Source organism: Podarcis raffonei, chromosome 1, assembly GCF_027172205.1.
Source record: "Podarcis raffonei isolate rPodRaf1 chromosome 1, rPodRaf1.pri, whole genome shotgun sequence".
Classification (NCBI taxonomy): domain Eukaryota; kingdom Metazoa; phylum Chordata; class Lepidosauria; order Squamata; family Lacertidae; genus Podarcis; species Podarcis raffonei.
The window spans coordinates 132,255,928-132,275,570 of NC_070602.1; the positions used below are offsets into that span (position 1 = coordinate 132,255,928).

At 46.2% G+C, this 19,643-nt stretch overlaps 1 protein-coding gene across 1 annotated transcript in view; it reads right to left on the reverse strand.

Moving 5' to 3' along the window:
* The window catches only part of MLPH (melanophilin), a 63,756-nt gene that overhangs the window by 6,952 nt on the left and 37,161 nt on the right, over positions 1-19,643 (reverse strand). Inside the window, exons 10-14 of the mRNA XM_053362623.1 lie at positions 17,843-18,049; positions 4,708-4,863; positions 4,084-4,176; positions 2,140-2,232; positions 453-510 (exon numbers count right to left, since the gene is read on the reverse strand). Of these exons, the coding sequence (XP_053218598.1) occupies positions 453-510; positions 2,140-2,232; positions 4,084-4,176; positions 4,708-4,863; positions 17,843-18,049 (607 nt within the window). The remainder of the gene's footprint in view (positions 1-452; positions 511-2,139; positions 2,233-4,083; positions 4,177-4,707; positions 4,864-17,842; positions 18,050-19,643) is intronic.

The following is a 19,643-nucleotide window of genomic DNA, read 5'->3' on the forward strand; positions in this document are numbered from 1 at the left end:
CAAGTCAGTATAAGCCCATTTTAGAATGAAATCTGAAAGGTAGAATGTTTGAAGTCAGGCCAAGAATTTGTAAATCTGTCGATTTTATGTTTTTCTTTTTTTCTTAGTTCATTGTGATCAATTTAAAATTTCTCAAGAAAATTGATTAATTGTGAAAGTTATAATACTTTTAAAGCTGTCTTGTGTTTTATATTATCAGACAATCCTGTAACAAGACTAACTTTCAGAGAGAGATTTTGTGGTTTTCTTAGTTGCTCAGAACATTTCTTTGTATGTGGACAGATCAGGGTCCACAACTTCAGAGACCCCCCAACAGACAATAACTGAACTCTAGCTATACTTTGGACAGCCGTCCCTAAGCGGGGGATTTCCAGGCTTACTGCAAAAACTCTCCCTCTCCAAACCACTAAGCATTTCCCTCTACTTCGTACATAAATAAGCACAAGTCTTACTTGCAGTTTCAAGTGAAGTGTTGAATTTTCTCCTCAACACATGTGGCATAGACATTACCTAAAAGGAGTACAAACTTAATTAGAGTGCAAACAAGCCAATGTGCGGATCAGCATTCATCGTGGCTCTTCTACCTCAGCTTAAGCACAGCTTTTCTGAAACTTCATTCACACCTGATGGACTGTCTTGCCCATCCCACCGTAACATTTATATTATGGAGTGTAAGCACAGTTAGAGACGTTAGGAATGTTAAGCAACCTATTGAGAGCCAGTGTGGTGTAGTGGTTAAGAGCGATAGACTCGTAATCTGGGGAACCGGGTTCGCGTCTCCGCTCCTCCACATGCAGCTGCTGGGTGACCTTGGGCCAGCCACACTTCTCTGAAGTCTCTCAGCCCCACTCACCTCACAGAGTGTTTGTTGTGGGGGAGGAAGGGAAAGGAGATTGTTAGCCGCTTTGAGACTCCTTCGGGCAGTGATAAAGGGGGATATCAAATCCAAACTCTTCTTCCTCTTCTTATTATTGTTCTCTCCTTCCCACCACCTCACCTCTATGGGATGGTGGATTCCAACTATGTTCAGCCTAGTCCTGTTTGCAGTTTTATAATGTTGGGTGTCAAGAGACCAACAGAAGGACTGCTAAGACCTTGGGACTAGCATTCCATAGTTAAGGAAACGGCAGGTTTCTGCTTTGAGGTTCCTAGGGTATAGTTCGAGTGGTGGGCTTCAGTTCATCTTGGTTGCTCTTAGCTTGTGTTCTGCCTTTCCTGTGCATTTATGTTTGGAGACAGCAAATAACCTGCCCTTTAGACTGTTTAAAATGTAGGAATGCCCAGCTATTCTTTCATGTGTGTGAGGGGGGGTATACAAACCCCCCCAACATGCATAAGCACACCCACCCTTATATATAAGGCACTCCAAGGAGAAAGGGTCCAGTCCTGCAGTCCTGCACCTTTGTAAAGCATTCGGCAGTCCTACATATTGTGTAATTATACTTTTATCTTGGTGCCGTATTTTTATCTTGTTTAATATTTATGTCAAGGATGATGGGGATGGATGGGATGCTCCTAATATGGCCCCTTGCATATCCATTCCAGCAAACATCCATTGTGATATTTTAGGCAAAATGTTTTTTTAAAAAAAAAATCTAAAAAATATTTTAAAAATTAAATCTACACCCTTTTTTTAAAAAAAATCTAAAATTCGAAGGCACTTATGATCTGAGGGCTGTCCTGGCTCCTTTTTACTTTAAAAAAATTTGTTGCTGCTTGGGTCACAGCCACATTTCCCTCATTACAAGGCCATTGTAAGGGACACTCTACTGGGGGCAGCCATCTTTTTCGCCATACACAAACTCAGGAATGGGCGGCATGCTGAAAGGCATGGCTGGTTCCAGGACTATATAGTCAAAGGATTTCAATGACCAACAGCAAGCAGCTAGACATTGTTGTTGTTGTTTTTAAGAGAGTCAGGGAAGCCCTTGGACCACCCTACAAAAGCACAGAGGGAGGTTCAAAGTCGCATGCCAATGTTCTGTTCTGAGCATAATCCCGTTTTGTCTCTTTTTCAGTTTTATTCAGTTTGCATTGTTTAATACCCGTGGTGGCCCCTAACACAGTTTTATCTCTTGGCCAGAAAATTGCTAACGGATTCTGGTCTTGCTTGCCTCTCCGTAAGGCACGTGCACTCACTTTGAAGTCACCGGCTGATGCTGCGACAGGAGTGTCTGGACTCTGATCTTCTAGAGAACTATAAGAGTTCCTGGGAGGCTGAAGAATAAACACCTTGGGGATGGAAGAAATGAAACATATTGCTCTGCTTTGCTGTAGAGCAAAAAACTGACCAACAAGCACACCTCAACTAGAAACCGGCAAGTTACGTCAAAATGGCTCACCCCTCCCTTTTCTGCTCCCTCAGCCCCAGCCCCTGGCTGGTGTCCTGTTCAGAGAGTACCTGGCTTCTGGCCTGTGCACCTCCACCTGCTATGTGCAAAGCCAAACTAAAATGAGGTTATCTATATAATGTCACAAAAGCAGTGAGACTGTTCCAAGAGTATGCCCTGGTGTGTGGGGCTTGCATGCAGAGTCTGGGGCTACTCTTGTAGCCAAGGGGCTACTGGCCATGATGGCTCTGCTCTGTCTCCAGCTTCAGAGGCAGCCTGCCTTTGAATTCAGGGACTGCAAGCAGGGAGAGGGGCTGTTGTGCTGGTGTCCGTCTTGCAGGCTTCCCAGGGGCATCTGGCTGGTCACTGTGAGAACATGAGGCTGGACTACATGGGCCTTTGGCTTATGTCCTTTGGTGATTAAACTTAGGCAAATCCTGATTCCTACATAATATTCACAGTGCTGTGGATAAGAGCTGTAACCACCAAACAGTAGTCAGTATTAGTATTATTAGTATTGTTATTAATATTTGTTAAAAGTTTACTTCATAGCAATTGCTTTTACTTTTGTCCACAAACCTGCTTTCTCCACCCATTCGCTTTTGCTGCCTCTTATGTCTATAGCTTCCTCCCAGAACATCGCTCAGACGTTGCCTTTCTGCCTTCAAGCACCAGAGCAAAATGCATCTTAACTAAGATATCCTTGACTTAACTCCTTGGTCCTTATCCCCAACGGAAGCAAAGCCTAAGTCCACGTAATGGCATATGCCTCTCCTTCACTGCTCTTGCCTTCCTCCCCAAACCTCTCCAAAGCTGAAGTGTGAACTCCTCGGGGCAGGGATCCAGTTTTTGCTTATGTTGCCCTAGAAAGAGCTATATAAATGAAATGATTAAGAACTCAGGTGTGAAGCATAATACTGAACGTGCCTACTCTGAAACCCCACCAAGTGCAATCGGACCTACTGCCAGGAAGTATGCCTAGAATCACAACCCTAGAATATAATAATAATAATAATTTATTATTTGTACCCCGCCCATCTGGCTGGGTTTCCCCAGCCACTCTGGGCGGCTTCCAACAAAGATGAAAAATACACTAAAATGTCACATATTAAAAACTTCCCTGAACAGGGCTGCCTTCAGATGTCTTCTGAATGTCAGGTAGATGTTTATCGCTTTGACATCTGATGGGAGGGCGTTCCACAGGGCGGGCGCCACTACCGAAAAGGCCCTCTGCCTGGTTCCCTGTAACTTGGCGTCTCGCAGTGAGGGAACCGCCAGAAGGCCCTCGGAGCTGGACCTCAGTGTCCGGGCAGAACGATGGGGGAGGAGACGCTCCTTCAGATATACTGGACCGAGGCCGTTTAGGGCTTTAAAGGTCAGCAGCAACACTTTGAATTGTGCTCGGAAACGTACTGGGAGCCAATGTAGGTCTTTCAAGACCGGTGTTATATGGTCTCGGCGGCCACTCCCAGTCACAAAGTAACAAAGTGTCGTCCACGGGCAAAGTGTCTTCTTCACTGAAGCCCGTTTATGGAAAGCCTTTCATGACTCTAAGCTCAGTCCCTGACCACTTCCACATTTAGCTGTGAGGAAATGCTAGTGTACCATTCCATTACTGCAGCTGAATTTTATTTATTACTGCAATACTAATGGCCTCCAACCTGTTTTAAACTGAACTACATTTGCCAAAAGGCCTCCTTCCAGAGTTCATGATTAAGTATTGCCATTCTTTGCAAAACTCTAGTCTACTCACCTGGGTGCTTGATTTCTTCTTAGACTTTTCCACTGGTTTAACAGTCAGGCCAGCAGCACTGAGAGCAGCTATTCGAGATTCTATATCGGATACCTTGAGAGCAAAGAGCCCATGTCATTTCCCAATGAAGGTAGTTATGGTCCAGGTAAGCAGGACATAAAACACCAGACATTCTCAAAAGTGTGCTTCATTCAATGTGTTTTATGGGTTTCACTCTGATTCCATAGCAGTAACATGGAGGTCATGTGCTAGCAGTGGTAAGACATGACAGGAAGAGACTACATTTTTATTAGAACCAATTATTACTTTTCCACCACCCCTGTATCTTCATGAATCATCCCGTAAGGGGGTTTCAAGTGTCAAAGGGACTAGTTAAGTCTGATTTGGGCTAGGAACGTATCAGCACTTGGAGACCCACTACAACAAAAGTAGGCTGACTGGCAACGTTTTGGGGTATATTGCTTCATATATTGTAACTTCTCACTGAATTGCGGATGTTTTATCAGGTTTTTTTTATGTTGTACGCAACTCTGAGCTCCTTCAGGAAGAAGGGTGATCTATATTTACAAATAATAATGATTAATTTTCTGCTTTTGTTTTTGACTTCCCCAAACCAAGGGTTACCTCGCTCTCTGTGTGCTGCACTTGCGCCACTGCAAAGGCCACTTTGTCTTCCAGTTCAGAGAGCTCCGAGTCGGTGGTTGTGCTGTGATAGGCACCATGGCCTTGGTCTCTTGGCCTCTTCTCTAGCCCAGATGCTTTTCCCGCAGAAACAAACACCTGGAGCCAACAATATTAAGTCACCTTCCAGATACAGATTTTTAAAATATTATCTCCCACATTTGGACTAATGTCTACACTCCCGTAAGCCCTATCTAGGCAAGGCTATAATGGAGCTGGAAACAGTGAAGCCCAAATGATCAAGGGGCCAATGTATCCTCCTTGTGACAAAAGGCTTAAGAATTCGGGGCTTTGGGGTTAGAAAAAGAAGATGACTAGGGGAGGGAGAGGATAGAGGTTTATCAAAGTAGGCAGAATGTGGAAAAAGTGGATGGACAAATTATTTTCTTCCTCTCATATTGGAACTTAAAAAGGTAAAGGGACCCCTGACCGTTAAGTCCAGTTGCGAACAACTCTGGGGTTGCCTCGCTCATCTCACTTTATTGGCCGAGGGAGCCGGCGTACAGCTTCCGGGTCATGTGGCCAGCATGACTAAGCCGCTTCTGGCGAACCAGAGCAGCGCACGGAAATGCCATTTACCTTCCCACTGGAGCAGTACCTATTTATCTACTTGCACTTTGACGTGACTTAGGATCGTCTAATTAATTTGATTAGGAGCAAATTCCAGAGAGACAAAATAAAGAGTCATTTCACGTAAGGCAGTGTTAATCCATGAAATTCATGGTTACAAGACACGGTCACTAGCTCAGAAAACTGGAGAAGGGAACTGAACCCAATAACAGGGAGGTTTATCAGCGGCTCTGGGCCGTGGCGATGAGACCGAGCCTCCAAGCGGAGGGGCAGCCGGTGCCTGGGCAGCCACGGAAGGTGGCAACTGTGCCACATAAGCCCCTGTTTGCTTTGCAACTTCTGCTCTGGCATTTCAGGCACCTGCTTGGTCACCTGATGGGTCCCTTACCTGGCAGACCAACAATTTACTGTATAAGGTTTTCTCTCTTTTTGGTAGCTGCAAAGTCTTTAGCATTGGCAGAGAGGGTGATAAAACAGCGGATGCTTTGAAGGTTTTCTTCTTAGCGAGATGGCAGTGTGACGGGGGGGGCGTGCCTTCATGCCAACTATTTTAAATGCTGTATTTTATTACACCCCATAATATTCTATTTACATGTCCTTATAGCTTTTATCTATCTATTTATTTATCCCATGGGATTTATTTGTTGCTATCTACTTATTGCTTAAGATTTAAGTTATATTTCTTTCTTTCCCCCTCAGTTTCAAGTCAATATCCTTACTGCTTGCAGCTCAAATTTATTGCTGGTTCTGGTCTATTGATCATGTCAGGGAACTGACATGAGAGACTAGCAGAGAAGGAAGTCGCTCCAATGATGCAGGGGAGGGAACTAGCAAGGAGAGAGAGAGAGCTTCCGCTGGGGAAGGAAACCAAGGTGACACCAGGAAGAAAGGGGAGGCTGAGAGTACTTCGGAGGGAAGGCTCCGAGACTCTTCCAGTGAGACCAGTGGGGAGAGCGCAGGACCTCCGCTTGGCACGCCTACTCTGCGCAGAAGGATTCCGCGCAGAGAAGCTAGGCGGAGACTGGCTGTCAAGGAATTTTTATGTTGGAAGAAGTTCAGGAAACGCCCACTGACGGATTCTGCCAGTGATTGAGACAGTCGCGTTGTAAGGGGCTGTCAAACTAGGGAAAGGTTTAGCTATACAACCCGCTTGGAGCAGTTTAGAGTTTTACGCATAAGCAACCCCAATTCCCACTACAGATCATAATAAAAATGAATGAATGAATGAATGAATGAATGAATGGCACAGTCAAAGGTGTACTTTACAACCCACCAAAACCCTGGATTAGCTGCGCCTGACCAGTGAGCCCTGCTAATGACATGAAGATCCTTTGTTTCTGCTTCTCACAAAGATCCCATGGAAGATAGTTTCATATATAGTCGTACCTTGGTTCTCAAATTTAATCTGTTCCAGGAGTCCATTTGACTCCCAAAATGGTTCAAAAACCAAGACATGGCTTCCAATTGGCTGCAGGAGTTTCCTGCACTCAATCAGAAGCCATGTTGAACGTTCGGCTTCTGAAAAACGTTCGCAAACTGGAACACCCACTTCTGGGTTTGTGGTGGGTTCGGGAGCCAAAATGTCCGAGTACCAAGGCATTCGAGAACCAAGGTTTTACATGGTTTCCAATACCTTACGGGCCAGCAAACAGGTGCACTTTGGCCTCTCACTCACTGGATCATCACCTTGTCATGATGAGTGGGCTTGCATATTCCTATAACCCTTGTGAGTGAAGCCATCGGGAGTCTCGTACTCCCAGCAGGGTCACCCAAGGCAGTAAGGTCAAAGGGGAGGAGCTAGACAAAGAATGATCCAAGAAGTCCTCAGTGGCAGAGCAGGCAGATGATAACAAGAGGTATGTTACAATGGCTGTGAAGGCAGATGAAGGCTGCAGCAGATAAGAAACTACTGGTCATCGTGATTTACTCAGGCCATCGGAATAGAGCCTTACTGCAAAGACTGCATTGGTCAGTGTGCACTGATCTACACACACAAAACAAATTAACGCACAGGCGTCTTCTAAAAACCCATCCCAAACCCAAACTCAAAAAAGTCCCATGGTAATTGGCAAATGGTAACGGGGGCAGGATCATGACATCTGGAAGCCTCTAGTCATGAACCAGCACATGGGTGGTGGATACAGATTCAGTTGCTCTGACTCAAGGAACAAGGCAGTTGAGCAGCTCGGCAGCTGTATCCATGACTGAGCAGCCCTTTTTAGGATCCACTCTGCTCACCCCAAAAAGGTGCCCTAAACATAGTCCGCCTCCCTTTTTCCATGACTGGATTACCACACCCAGTGGGGTATCCACCTAGCGGTCATAAAACACAATTAAATTGGGAAACACTGGCCTGCGAGCGCTCCAATTGGAGAACAGTCATGGACTTTGAAGACGCTCCAACTCAGGATGAAAGAGAGGAAGGCACACTTGGCAAACCCTCACCTTGATTAACTCCCGCACGGAAACCTATGTTCCCCTTGTGGAAGGACATGTGGATTCAGAATTGGCCTCCACAGTCACTTACAGACTCACTGTTAAGACCGTGTTCATGGAAGACAATCTTACTCGGCTGTGAGGGATCGCCAAAGAAGCAGCAGCACTTTGGCCTGGTTGCTTTTAATTCAGTAGGATTTGTGTGTTTGTGGTGGGGAGTATTGTGTGTATGTTTTCTTTTTAACACAACAGCTGGGAGGGGGGCATTTAACACTGTTCTCTGCAGCTTGGTCCCAATGACCCCCTGCCCTGAAGCTTTGACAAGGAAGATGACATTGGTTAAATTGTAGCTACAAGACTGGTGGTTTTTAGTATGACCATGGTGTGTGTGTCAAACCCATCTCCCTGAAGCTGTTGTTTTGAAAGAAAAAAACAATCCCGTAACCAAGCACCCATTTTCACAGCCCTAAATGTAGCCTTTTGCTTTTTGCAAGACTTGGCTGGCTTGATCATGGTGAATGAGCAGTCAGGGAGCTGGCAAAACTTCTTAGTGTTTATTAGCGATTCTAGAAGATCTCTGACTGGGAAATTCATCTGCAGGAGTGGGGTCTGAGCAGATGACTCTGCAGGTTGTGTATGTGAAAAACAGCAGCCTGGGACTTTGAAAGGGCAGAGGCAGAAAGAAAGTGAAAGATTGCTGAGTTTCTTGATGGAGCTGCTGGAAAGTGCAGAAGGGGCAGTGTGGGGAGCTGTGCTGCACAAGGAGCTCCCTGGGGACCTGCTGCCTGCTGAGCGAGTGCCTGCTTGCCTCCACTTATGTTCAGCTTTCCTATCTGTGAATGAACACAAATGCTAGAGGCAGATGAAGCCCAGCCTCCGAGCCCAAAGCAGGCTGCTTTGGAAGTATCTGGACCTTTGTCAAAGTAACACAGTAAGAGCCGTTCAACAGCAGACAGTGGGAGCTTGTGGACCCTCCTTCCTTAGAGGCTTTTAAGCAGGAGTTGGATGGTCAGGGATGCTTTGGCTGAGATTCCTGCATTGCAGGGGTTGGGCTAGGTGATTCCAAGGATCCCGTCCAACTCTAAGATTCTATGATTCTATGAAAGCAGTCTTATCTGATGTGACCCTTCAGGCTACCTCTGAAGCTTCAGAACATCATGAGCTTTGAAAGTGTGGCTCTTTTTATGTCCCTGCCAGGCCAACTTAGACATTCATGGACCTCTTGCAAGCTCCCTATGGAAGGAAAATGTCACCGTTCAGGATGAGGGTCAGGAGAGTGAGGTGGCATATCTTTGTGACTGACAGCCACTGTGTGGTTTGGGGTGGATTTAGCAGGGCTCTCCTTTCGCAAGGACACTGAAGCAACCCATCAGAAGTTGTTTCCAGAGCTCTTCTGCATGTTGAGTCTCTTAGGGGAGCCAAATGGTCAGCCCAAGCCATTTTGCTCCTAGAGGGCCCAGGGCAGCCCAGGTGGCACTGCTTGTGAGCATGTGCAGCTTAACATTTTGCACTCATCAACATCATCCTGATTACATTTCTGTAAATCATTTAGATAACCATAGAACTGTAGGGTCATCTAGTGCAACTCCCTGCAGTGCAGGAAACCTGTCCCTGCAGGGGCTCAGAACACCAGCCTTCTGGTTAACAGCAGCTGCCTCACTCGCCTGTGCAGGCCCACAGAACTTGACCAGGCTGGAAGCTGAATCTTATTCCGGTGGTGATGGGCCAGGCATCTACCACTGCACCTGGAGGCTAGCTTAGCAGGGGACCCGGCAGGAAGAGTGGCTGGGGGAACTCTGAACGCTCCTCTCCCCTCAGCCACACAAGAGGCCCCTTCACTCTGCCCAATGGTAGGCCTGGTGCTGGTCACACAGAAAATTCCTGGCTGAGGCGAGATTGAAATTGGGGATGCAAAATATGGCACTGGACTAGACAGCCACCTTTTCTGCTTGCATTGCTTTATGGATAAGAATTTCCCCCCCACACCTCTTCATATTGCCACCAGTTTCAGCAGATATTAGTAGCCAGCAAACTGGTATGGCTATAATTCCTGGCACCTTCATGTGATCCTTTCCTAGTTTATAATCCCCATTTACATATTTATAAGGCGAAAGACAAAACTCTCGTCCATTATTTGTGCACAGACTAAACAGCCTTATTTCATTTATCCGCCTAAGACACACATCTGACTCACAGGTTTCTTTCAAGTCCTTGATAGGTTAGAGGCAACTCCTCCTACTTCTTTCTCAAGATCCAAGAACAGAGCCCTCTTCCTAATGCCTTTATCCCTCCAATGAGTCATGCAGGGCTCTTTCTTGGGCGTTAATGGCTCTTAAGCGCTTGGGCTGTGATGCCACACAAAGCCTTAGCCAGTGACCTCTGCAACCTCTATGCTCAGGCAAAGAGAGGCACTCTAACCCCTGTGCTGTGCAGTGTAAATGGGGGAATGAGAGACAAGAGCAGACAGGTAAAGAGCGGGAACGTATGTCGATCTTTAATTAAAGGGTCCTCATTGTCCCCGCAGGGCTCTTAGCTGCAAGAGGAACTGTCCACGTAATGCTTTGATTGGGATAATGCTTCACTCAAGGCAGCTGCGACAAAGGCAGCACCTCAGTATGCAAGTGAAGAGTTCCCATTAGAGACAGGAGAACCTCTTCATGCTGGGGAGCATCTGTGCCCAATGGGAAGAATTTTTATGAGGGGCAACTTCTCTTTTCTGCTCAGGACAATGCCAGATAGGAAGAGAGGAAACCAGATTGTTATGGAGATGGAGGACTGCAGAGGGGTGGGGAAATAGGATTTGTACCATGTGAATTCACACATTTGAAATACATATTCAGCATGTCGCCACAGCATTCAAATCTTGACTTTCTACATGCGCCATCATCACCATCTGCATATTAAATGGACATTTCAGTGACTGCATTGCAAGCTTCATGCTGAACTGAGTTTAGAGCTGAGGAATATAAGCACCCCACCCCCAGTCAAAAAATATTCAAATTAAGATGATTTCAGATTTAGGAAGCCCAGGGCAAGGTAGTCATCTCTGCTGCCTTGAATTCAGTACTGAAGCCACTATCATATTCATGTTCGGAATGTCACTTCTGAATTTCAAGCAGCATTGTGAAGGATTACTTACTCGCTGGAGGTCTCCACTGTGCTGTCCCCACCCCACCCCACCCCCAGGTAAAAAATGGTCTCTCTCATTAAACAATGTTTTTGTAGCCATCTTGAGTTCCACAGGTCATTAGCCCATGAGACTCTGCCTATCTAGTAAGGCTCATGTTTCCAGGGCCAGCTGGCCCATGAGGCAGATGGAAGCAGCCACCTTGGGCGGTGGAATCCCTTGGGGGTGCCACTCCACACATGTGTGTCCCCCCCCACTCCTGCTGCTACCAGCATTGTGTGGTGGCAGCTTCGGGGAACAGCCACTGCCGGCTGTGTGACCCCAGGAAATGAAGCAGCAACAGTGGCCCCTTCTCATTTCACCTCAGGTGGCGAAATAGAACAGGCTGCCCCTACTATTTCCCCAAAGGGAGCTGCCCTGTGTCAGCCCATTGCTCTATCTACCTCAACACTGACTGCATCGACCAGCTGCCGCAGGGCTCTTCCCAGTCGTAGCTGAGCTGGAGCAGAGCCAGCTCGCCCATGAGGGGAGGTGAAGCACCTGCCTCAGGCAGTGGACATACAGGAGGCAGCACCCCACCCACGTGTCCCAATACCAGAATGCCTTGCGGGACACCTCAGTCCTTGCTGACTTCAGCAACAGGGCATGGGAATGATGGGGCGAGGGGCAGCACATTTCTGTTTTGCATCAGGCAGTCAAACGTGATTTTGCCTGACTTGGAGATACCGAAGATGGAACCCGGGACCTTCTGCCTGTGAAGCTTGTGCTTTGCCACTGAGAGACAGCTCTTCTCGCAGGGAAGGCACCTGGAGTGGCAGACATGCCCAGGGAGCAGGGCTCTTGCCCAGCCGCAAGGCTCATGGCGGACAGTGCCTCCCCAAGTGAAGCCTATTTTATCTGTCCCTTTCCTTTCAAGCCCCTTTCCTCCCCAACCTCACCAACTTGGGCAGACACCAACAGGAACACCAGAAAGTAGAGTTGCCACTTTTTAATCCGGCAGATTATAAACAATGCAGCCACCAAGCATATCAGTTCAGCAAAATGACTACATCACAGAGCTCATCAAGTACAGTCAGATGCATCATATAAGGCAGTGCTTAAGGATGAAGCTGGGTGATGCGTTACTACTGCCCAGGGCCCCTTGTCATTGTGCATAATGCAGTTTTCACTGGCAGGGTAGCAAAGCAATATAGATACCGTACATTGGACATTTCTCCTTAATTGTGTACTTTTGAAATTGAAACATCACACAGATCAGCCACACACAGAACATAGTCCAAATGTATCCATAAGCTTTCTGATTATCCTGGAGTGCTCCCAAGAGAAGATCAGACTGTAACCATTATGAAGGGGTGACTCTCTCACAGAGAGGGGGGTTGCCAAAGAGAAAGCTGGGCTGGCCGTGCAGATGCACCCATACATTGCCTAGCACGGCAGGCACTGGCATTTGCCCTCCTTCCAGTGGGGCTGCAGAGGGTTCAGGGCTGAGTGATGGGGGTGAAGGCCTGCAGGCACCCTTTGTGCAGTGTAAATGATGGGGCTCTGAAAGCAAACCCTTCGTCTACATTTCCCCCATCCTTTAGCATGGAGGCCACTGTGGGAAAGGGAATGCTGGACCGGCTGGGCTCTGATTATCTTCACCCTTGGGAGGCAGACTGTCAATAATGTTACACCCAAAACTGACCTTGGGTCAGGGAACAGGGAGTTGCTCCCCAGGCAGAGCATCATTTCCTGACAGGCATGGGATTGGGGTTACCAGTCCAAGGATCCATTAATGGAAAACTTGACTCTGTGCAGAGGATTCTGGTACTGGCAGTCCTAGTCCCAAGCCCAGCGGGGAAAATGAGCCCAGTGGGAGTACCCACTCGCTGCCCAGATAAGTGACGGGGTGCTGGGGGAAGGGGGTCCATATGCCTGCAGGATCCAGCTAAGAGGAGGATCCAGATAAGCAGGAGTTTGCTTGCCTCAACCATGTTCATGAGTATTTGAAGAGGAGAGTTCACTTTTATAAATGAAATGAAAATCCCATCTCAGAGGCACTCTTAATTGCCTGGCAAAAAGGGAAAGAGAAGTCTATAACCTCAGTTTCAGGTTTAGGAAGATGTGATATGAAGATGAAACTTGAATCAGGCGTTGATTCCTTTTGCCTCTGTTTTCTGTTTGAGATACCTGTTGCCCCACAGGTGTCTTAGAAACCTGTGCCATTTACTACAAGGATGGACCATTAGGACTGTACATGCAGCTTCTGCTCTCAGATATTGCTGGGATCCCTAACACAGTTCATGGCTGCTCTGTTCACAAGTGCTCTTCATTCAGCTGGCTGGTGTTCAGACTCTGGCTGAGAAGGATTCTGTCCACAAATGAGCAATTTGCTGGCTGAACCGAGTAGATGCTAATGTTTTAATTTAGACACATCTCTTCATGTGGTTTGGATGATGGGGATGTAAATGTTGTCAGGATTGTATGTGCATTATCACATGGCCCTGTATAAAGGATGTGCAGCCTCAATTGTGCATGATTACATTGGCCCAAAGCCTCCCTAATTAAGGTCTGCACAGGGCTGCTATACATCTGGAACTTCCTGGACATAGCCAAAATTTGGCTGTGTCCAGGCAGAAATAGCTGATATGTCAGGGAAGTGTAGATTTAGGTGAATTTTCTTTAAAATAGCTCAAAAACTTCTTCTTCTTTGAGATATTCCAAAAAAAGATCAACGAGTTTTGTGTCCGGATTTTCACTTTTTGAAACATGGCAGCCCTAGGTCTGCATCATCTCTAAAGACTTCCTTCTTGAGAATGGGGGGGGGGCAGCATGAACGGGGGGCAGGGGAGGGGGCTGGCAAGAGGCTGACCAAACTTGCTAAATAACGTGGGTGGCGCTGTGGGTTAAAGCCTCAGCGCCTAGGACTTGCTGATCGCATGGTCGGCGGTTCGAATCCCCGCGGGGGGTGCGCTCCCATCGTTCGGTCCCAGCGCCTGCCAACCTAGCAGTTCGAAAGCACCTCTGGGTGCAAGTAGATAAATAGGGACCGCTTACCAGCGGGAAGGTAAACAGCGTTCCGTGTGCTGCGCTGGCTCGCCAGATGCAGTTTGTCACACTGGCCACGTGACCCGGAAGTGTCTCCGGACAGCGCTGGCTCCCGGCCTATAGAGTGAGATGAGCGCACAACCCTAGAGTCTGGCAAGACTGGCCCGAACGGGCAGGGGTACCTTTACCTTTACCTTAATGCCCAGAATACTAAACATGCTAACTAAAGCTAAATATCTGTGGGATGGCTGGAGAAAGGCCAAGTTGGGAGATGAGATTTCCCAAGGAAGAACTCTCCTGATGCTTGTACATGGCAATTAGTGGGCACAAACTACATGGACCTGCCGCCATTTCTGAGGTCAACCTCAGGGTTGGGACCAAGGGCAAAAAGAGAAACAGCATCTCAGCAGGCATGTCTGCGCTACATGATGAGTGCTAATTTGATATATGATTGCTGAACAACTAATGTATGCACAGAAAGCAATTAAAATTAGTGTAGGCAACACTGAATATTAGGACTTTTAATTGGTGTCCATTAAAAATGATGAAGGTGGAAAGCAAGAGAACCCCCAAATAGATTACGGTGGGTTTGCCAAAATATGCTATCTTCATTTTTCTGCTGGTTTGCAGATTTCAAAAAAATCATATTTTTAGATCTGATGCGTTCAACAGTGTATTGATGTGGTGTTTTCCTATGAAGTTTGTATGTATTCATTTGTAGTTTGTCAACAGTGATTCATGAGCACATTTCTTATTTGTACAACTGTTTTTATGTACTTTGCTTGACTAACGTTTCCTAAGCAGTTTTGCAATATTTCCACTTCGTAAGTCTGGATGAATACAAAAAGACTAGAGTGATCCGTCTTTAGAGCCATCTCAATGAAACCCAGCTTTGAATGACAATGCTTCACACGGCATGTGCATTTCAGGATTGTGGCTGCTGCAAATTCAAAAAAAGATGCCTTTGATGGTAATAAAGTCTGAAATGAATGCAATGAAACACTGATCCAGATCTTGAAGTCCAGCTTGTTACTGCAGTGTGCAGGGTCTCTGTAGGAGACGAATGATCACGTATAACAATGGCTATATACATGTGAAACTCAGTGAAATCTGTACCTGGTATTACAATGGCCGAGAAATTGTAAAGAGCAGGTTAATTGCTGCTGGGTATTTAATGACTGCCAGCAAAGTCACTGCTTGCGTTTGTCATTCAATATTGCAAAAATGTTGTCTTTTCACTTTCATTTGTGAAAGTGCAACAGAAACAAAACATGCAATGTAAGTAAGCTAGTAGAAGTATAAATAAAGTAAGAAAGCCTTACAAGCTGATGATTTTTCAGAATTTATTTTGTATGCTACCCTGCTCAGCTCTCTACAAGAATCTCCAGAGATCTCAACATGACGCTGCTGGGCCCTCTAGCAAGACAAAACTGCCTGGTACAGACTCCAGCATCATCCTGAACACTACCAAGGAAGCAGAGCATGAATGCTGCACCCACCTTGGCCTGTTTAAAAAGGGGCACTCTAGGAACTACGTCCGCCATCTTCTGGAGGGGATTCTATCATTCCAATTAAAGATGTGTAAATTTGAAGTGGGTTGTATCTTGTGATTTTTTATGTTGAATTAATATTGAACAGAGTCACTGTCAAATTACAGAATATATGGGAATCTGCTGGCAGGTTTGGAATTATGGCTCCTGGGGATTCATCTGGATCAGATTTCCATTCCCCAGAGTTTTTTTTTCCTGGCCAGATTTGATATGGGCTTGTTGGCAATGCTAGACTTGGGCAGAGACTTTGGAACTGGATGCCCAGGTCAACTCAACTCCTGCTCCAGGTGGTAGAAAATACTGCTGTGTCTTTGAAATGCAGCAATGTGTGCCTGGGGGGAGGGGGGATAATGAGGAATATTTCAGAAGTTCAAAACACTAATTTTAATTTAAATTCAGATACGAAGAAAAATTACTTCTGTTCATCTGAGCAATTTCTGAATTGGATGTTTGTGTGTTTGTAGGAGGCACTAGCCTATCTCAAATATCTACTAATTACCCCTCTCTCTAGCATCTCATCATTTTCTCTTCCGAGTATCTACATTTTTGAAAATCTTTTAGCCCAACCCCACAAGCTGCAGATGAACAACATGAAAGATCTCATGAGAAAAAAGCTCCTGCTCTTAGATGAAGATGAAAGTCGCCTTTCAGAGAGTGATATAGAGAGCCTGGCTCAAGATCAGTGCTATGACTGTTCATTCAGAGGGGCAGAATGAGACTCGGAAACAATCAAACAGGGCAGGATTGACAAAGAAGCCATTAGAAACCCAAAGGAATGCAACTTTTTGCATTTTGTGTTAATGTAGCCCCTCAAAAGGAAAAGTGCTCACAAAGATGCCAGGCACACACTCCTCCATTTTAAAATTACACTTGAATCTTTCCTTGTCCTTCATGTGTTACAACCAGACACATATTTGCCAAAACTACGGGTCCATAGACTCTTGGAGTCAGAGACGGAAATGCCTCATTAATCACTGCATGGAGATAGTAACGGCTTAGAGCAGTGTTTTAGCAATGGCAAAAACCATTTGTTTGGCAAAGGCTTTTCAGTTTAAGAAGAATAACATTCCTGCCTAGGCTAATGGATCTGGCAAAGCTGAAAATTTATAGAGCACATTTACTCAGAAGGAAGTCCTACAGAGTTTGATAGATTTATTAGATGTGTTTAAGATTAGATTCTTAGTTGTTTTACTCATATGTAGTCATGGGAAGTTGGAGAACCCTTGAGCTCCGACATGCAAATGCCTGAGAATAACAGGCTGACATTAAGTTTAACGGTTTGCTTGAAACACAGTATATGTAACATGCATGGAGTGAGGATCTGCATGAACCATTTTGTAAACATACTAAACAGCCAGTCGCTCTTCAAAGGTCAGTCTTGCAGGTTTCAAATGGGGCTTCGCTCACAGTAAATATTGTTAGGATTCCAGCTTTTAGGGTGCAACTAGATGCGGTATCAAGAGGCCAGCGATCAGAGATTCCACTTGGTATTTCAAAGTGGAATAGCAGTTCTGGGGAGGCCCTGGATCCAAGTGGGGCTGCAACACAGGACAATGGATGTGATTCCGGAGTGAGTGCCAGGAACCACCAGGATGGTTTCTTTGCGCTTAAGCCAGCCTCTTGGGTGAGAGAGGGAGTTCTGAGGGATAGTGACCTGGCGAGAGCAGATGGCCAAATCCCATGGGGTGGTGCCCCACCAGACCCTGCTACGGCCACCAGAGGATTGGTGGCAGCTAATGGCAAGATCTCATAAAACTGAGGCAGTGAAAATGGACACCCTAGAGCATGGAACCCATTCATGGATACATCTGCCGGATGGTTGGTGGATGGTAATGCATTTTTGAGCTCTCCTGTTGCAGGACTGAGCAGGGGTCCTGGGGGAGAGGGGGAACCAGTAACAGCACCAGGTAAAAACTGGGACAAAAACTGGGGAAATTCAGTGGAGGGAAAGATTAAATGCAAATACCCCAGGGCCATAGACCCCCATGACTGCTATCCAAACACTATGAGATATGTTCATAAACCTCCCAATGCCACATCTGGTGTGACCCTAAGCGTTATTTGTTAGTAGGACTTAAGGGTGGATTTGCAAAACCTTATTGCCCACATGGTGATTATGAATATCATCCCCCCCTTGCAGAATCATCAATGCAATCATATGGACAATTTCAGTGGAGATTGCAATCATCACCTGCAAGATGCACAATTAGGCGGTTTGAATCCACCCCAAGCCCTGCATTATAGCAACTAGCTAGATGAGTTAGGCTGATCATACCAGACGGCAGGTTAGCTTAGATGCATGAAGACTACTTTCCATAAAATATAACAAGCAGAAGGAAAAGAAAGCCAAATTCAAGGAAGACCATACCTTCTTGGCATCAGTAGGCGGGTCATCGCTAGACGAGCTTATTTCTGGTATGGACCCTTCCTGCTTCATTCTGCCCTCCTCCTTCTCCTCCTCTTCTTCGTCAGAAGAAACAGCTTTGTCACTGATGTTTCTTGCCAGCTCTTCTAGTTTCCTCCTCAGTTCCTTCTCTTCTATGCTAGGGTCAGTAGGGGACTCAGGGGCTGGAGGCTAGCAACAAACAGACAGACAGACAGACCAGCAACACTCAGTTTACTTCAGCCATCCAGTTCATGCTTTAATATGCCTCAGGACCAACCCAAGACTTTTTCCCACTTGAGCAGAACAAGAACATGGTGCCCTGCCTAGTGTTCAGAGGTAGACTGTTCCTGAACCTGGGGTTCTATTGCTTTCCCTGCTGAGGCTGACTAGGCAGGCAAGTGAGCAGCTTGGCTGCCCAGCTGAGGGGGCCTCTAGGTGTCAGTCTGGCACTTGCTCGCTTGTCCACCTGTCCACCTCCATTCATCCCTCCCCCGGCCAGTCTGTCTTGGAGACCTTTCGTCCCTCTCCAAGCCCCATGCCTTGCCTGCCCACCCACCTGATTTCCCATGGCAAGTTCTGAACTTACCACATTTATTTGTTCTCACCCACCCAGCCACGGAGTCAGTGGCAGCCTCTTTAGTAAGTATCACAAGGTGAAAATGATGAGCTCTAAAGCCTGGAAACAAGGACTAACCAACACTCATCATTTCAAACAGCAACCACACCCCCCCATATTTACAAGCTCCTATCTATGGAAAGTTTTGCAACCTGAGCCACATTGGGAGAAAGTTTTCCTTTGTTGATAAATTATAATCTGCAGAGACCAAGGACTTTTTCTGGCCTTCTGAATGCAATGACAGACAGTCCGAGCATGCTCATTGGGCTCACATGTTTCCCTTTTGCAGAAAAGAAAGAAAGAAAGAAAGAAAGAAAGAAAGAAAGAAAGAAAGAAAGAAGGAAGGAAAGAAAGAAAGAAGGAAAGAAGGAAAGAAAGAAAGTCCAGCTTTTTGCCTTCACTGAACATTTAACTCGGTGGTGTGGAAATGAAGAAGAACCACACAATGCCACCTGCCCATTAAGTAGTTTCAATGTGGAGACATAAAATAGAGATTGTCTTCCACTTATACATTAAATGGGCAGCATAGCTGCTGTTGAAAAAAATCACTAACAAAAAACAGTGCCAAACACCTATTAAAAGCACAGAGAAAAGTTACACTTGCAGCAGCTGGGTGCTGGCTCTGTCACGCACAACGTCTCCCAGGCAGTTCTCACTCCACATGACATGGCCAATGCATGCCTTTAATTGCTCACCTGTTCTAAAGGTTTGGCGCACCCAGTGCATGTGATTAGTGTTTGGCAACAACCAACCTGTCTGTGCACCATATCCAGCAGGCCTAAGTGGGTGAGGAAACCTGTTACACCCAGGGCTTTTTCCCCAGCCACAACTCACTGGAACTGAGTTCCAGCACCTTTGCCATTCTAAAAGAATAAGGGAGGTGTTCACGGTGAGTTCCAGCACCTCTTTTTCTAGAAAAATAGCACTGTTACTTCACATAGTTAGTGTTTTCAGCTGAATGCATTATTAGGTCAGTGCTGGTATTTGTTGTGTCAGGGCAAGTTCTTGGAAAGGAGAGTGCTCCATGATGAATTCTGAATGAGGTGATCAGCTTCCAACATGGTGCTTTCTCAGGATGGGAAACTAATGTTTTCTGGGTTTTCTGATCTTCTTATTTTTCCATTTTGCCAATGGATGGTTGACATGGACCACAGTGAGGTGTGCGAG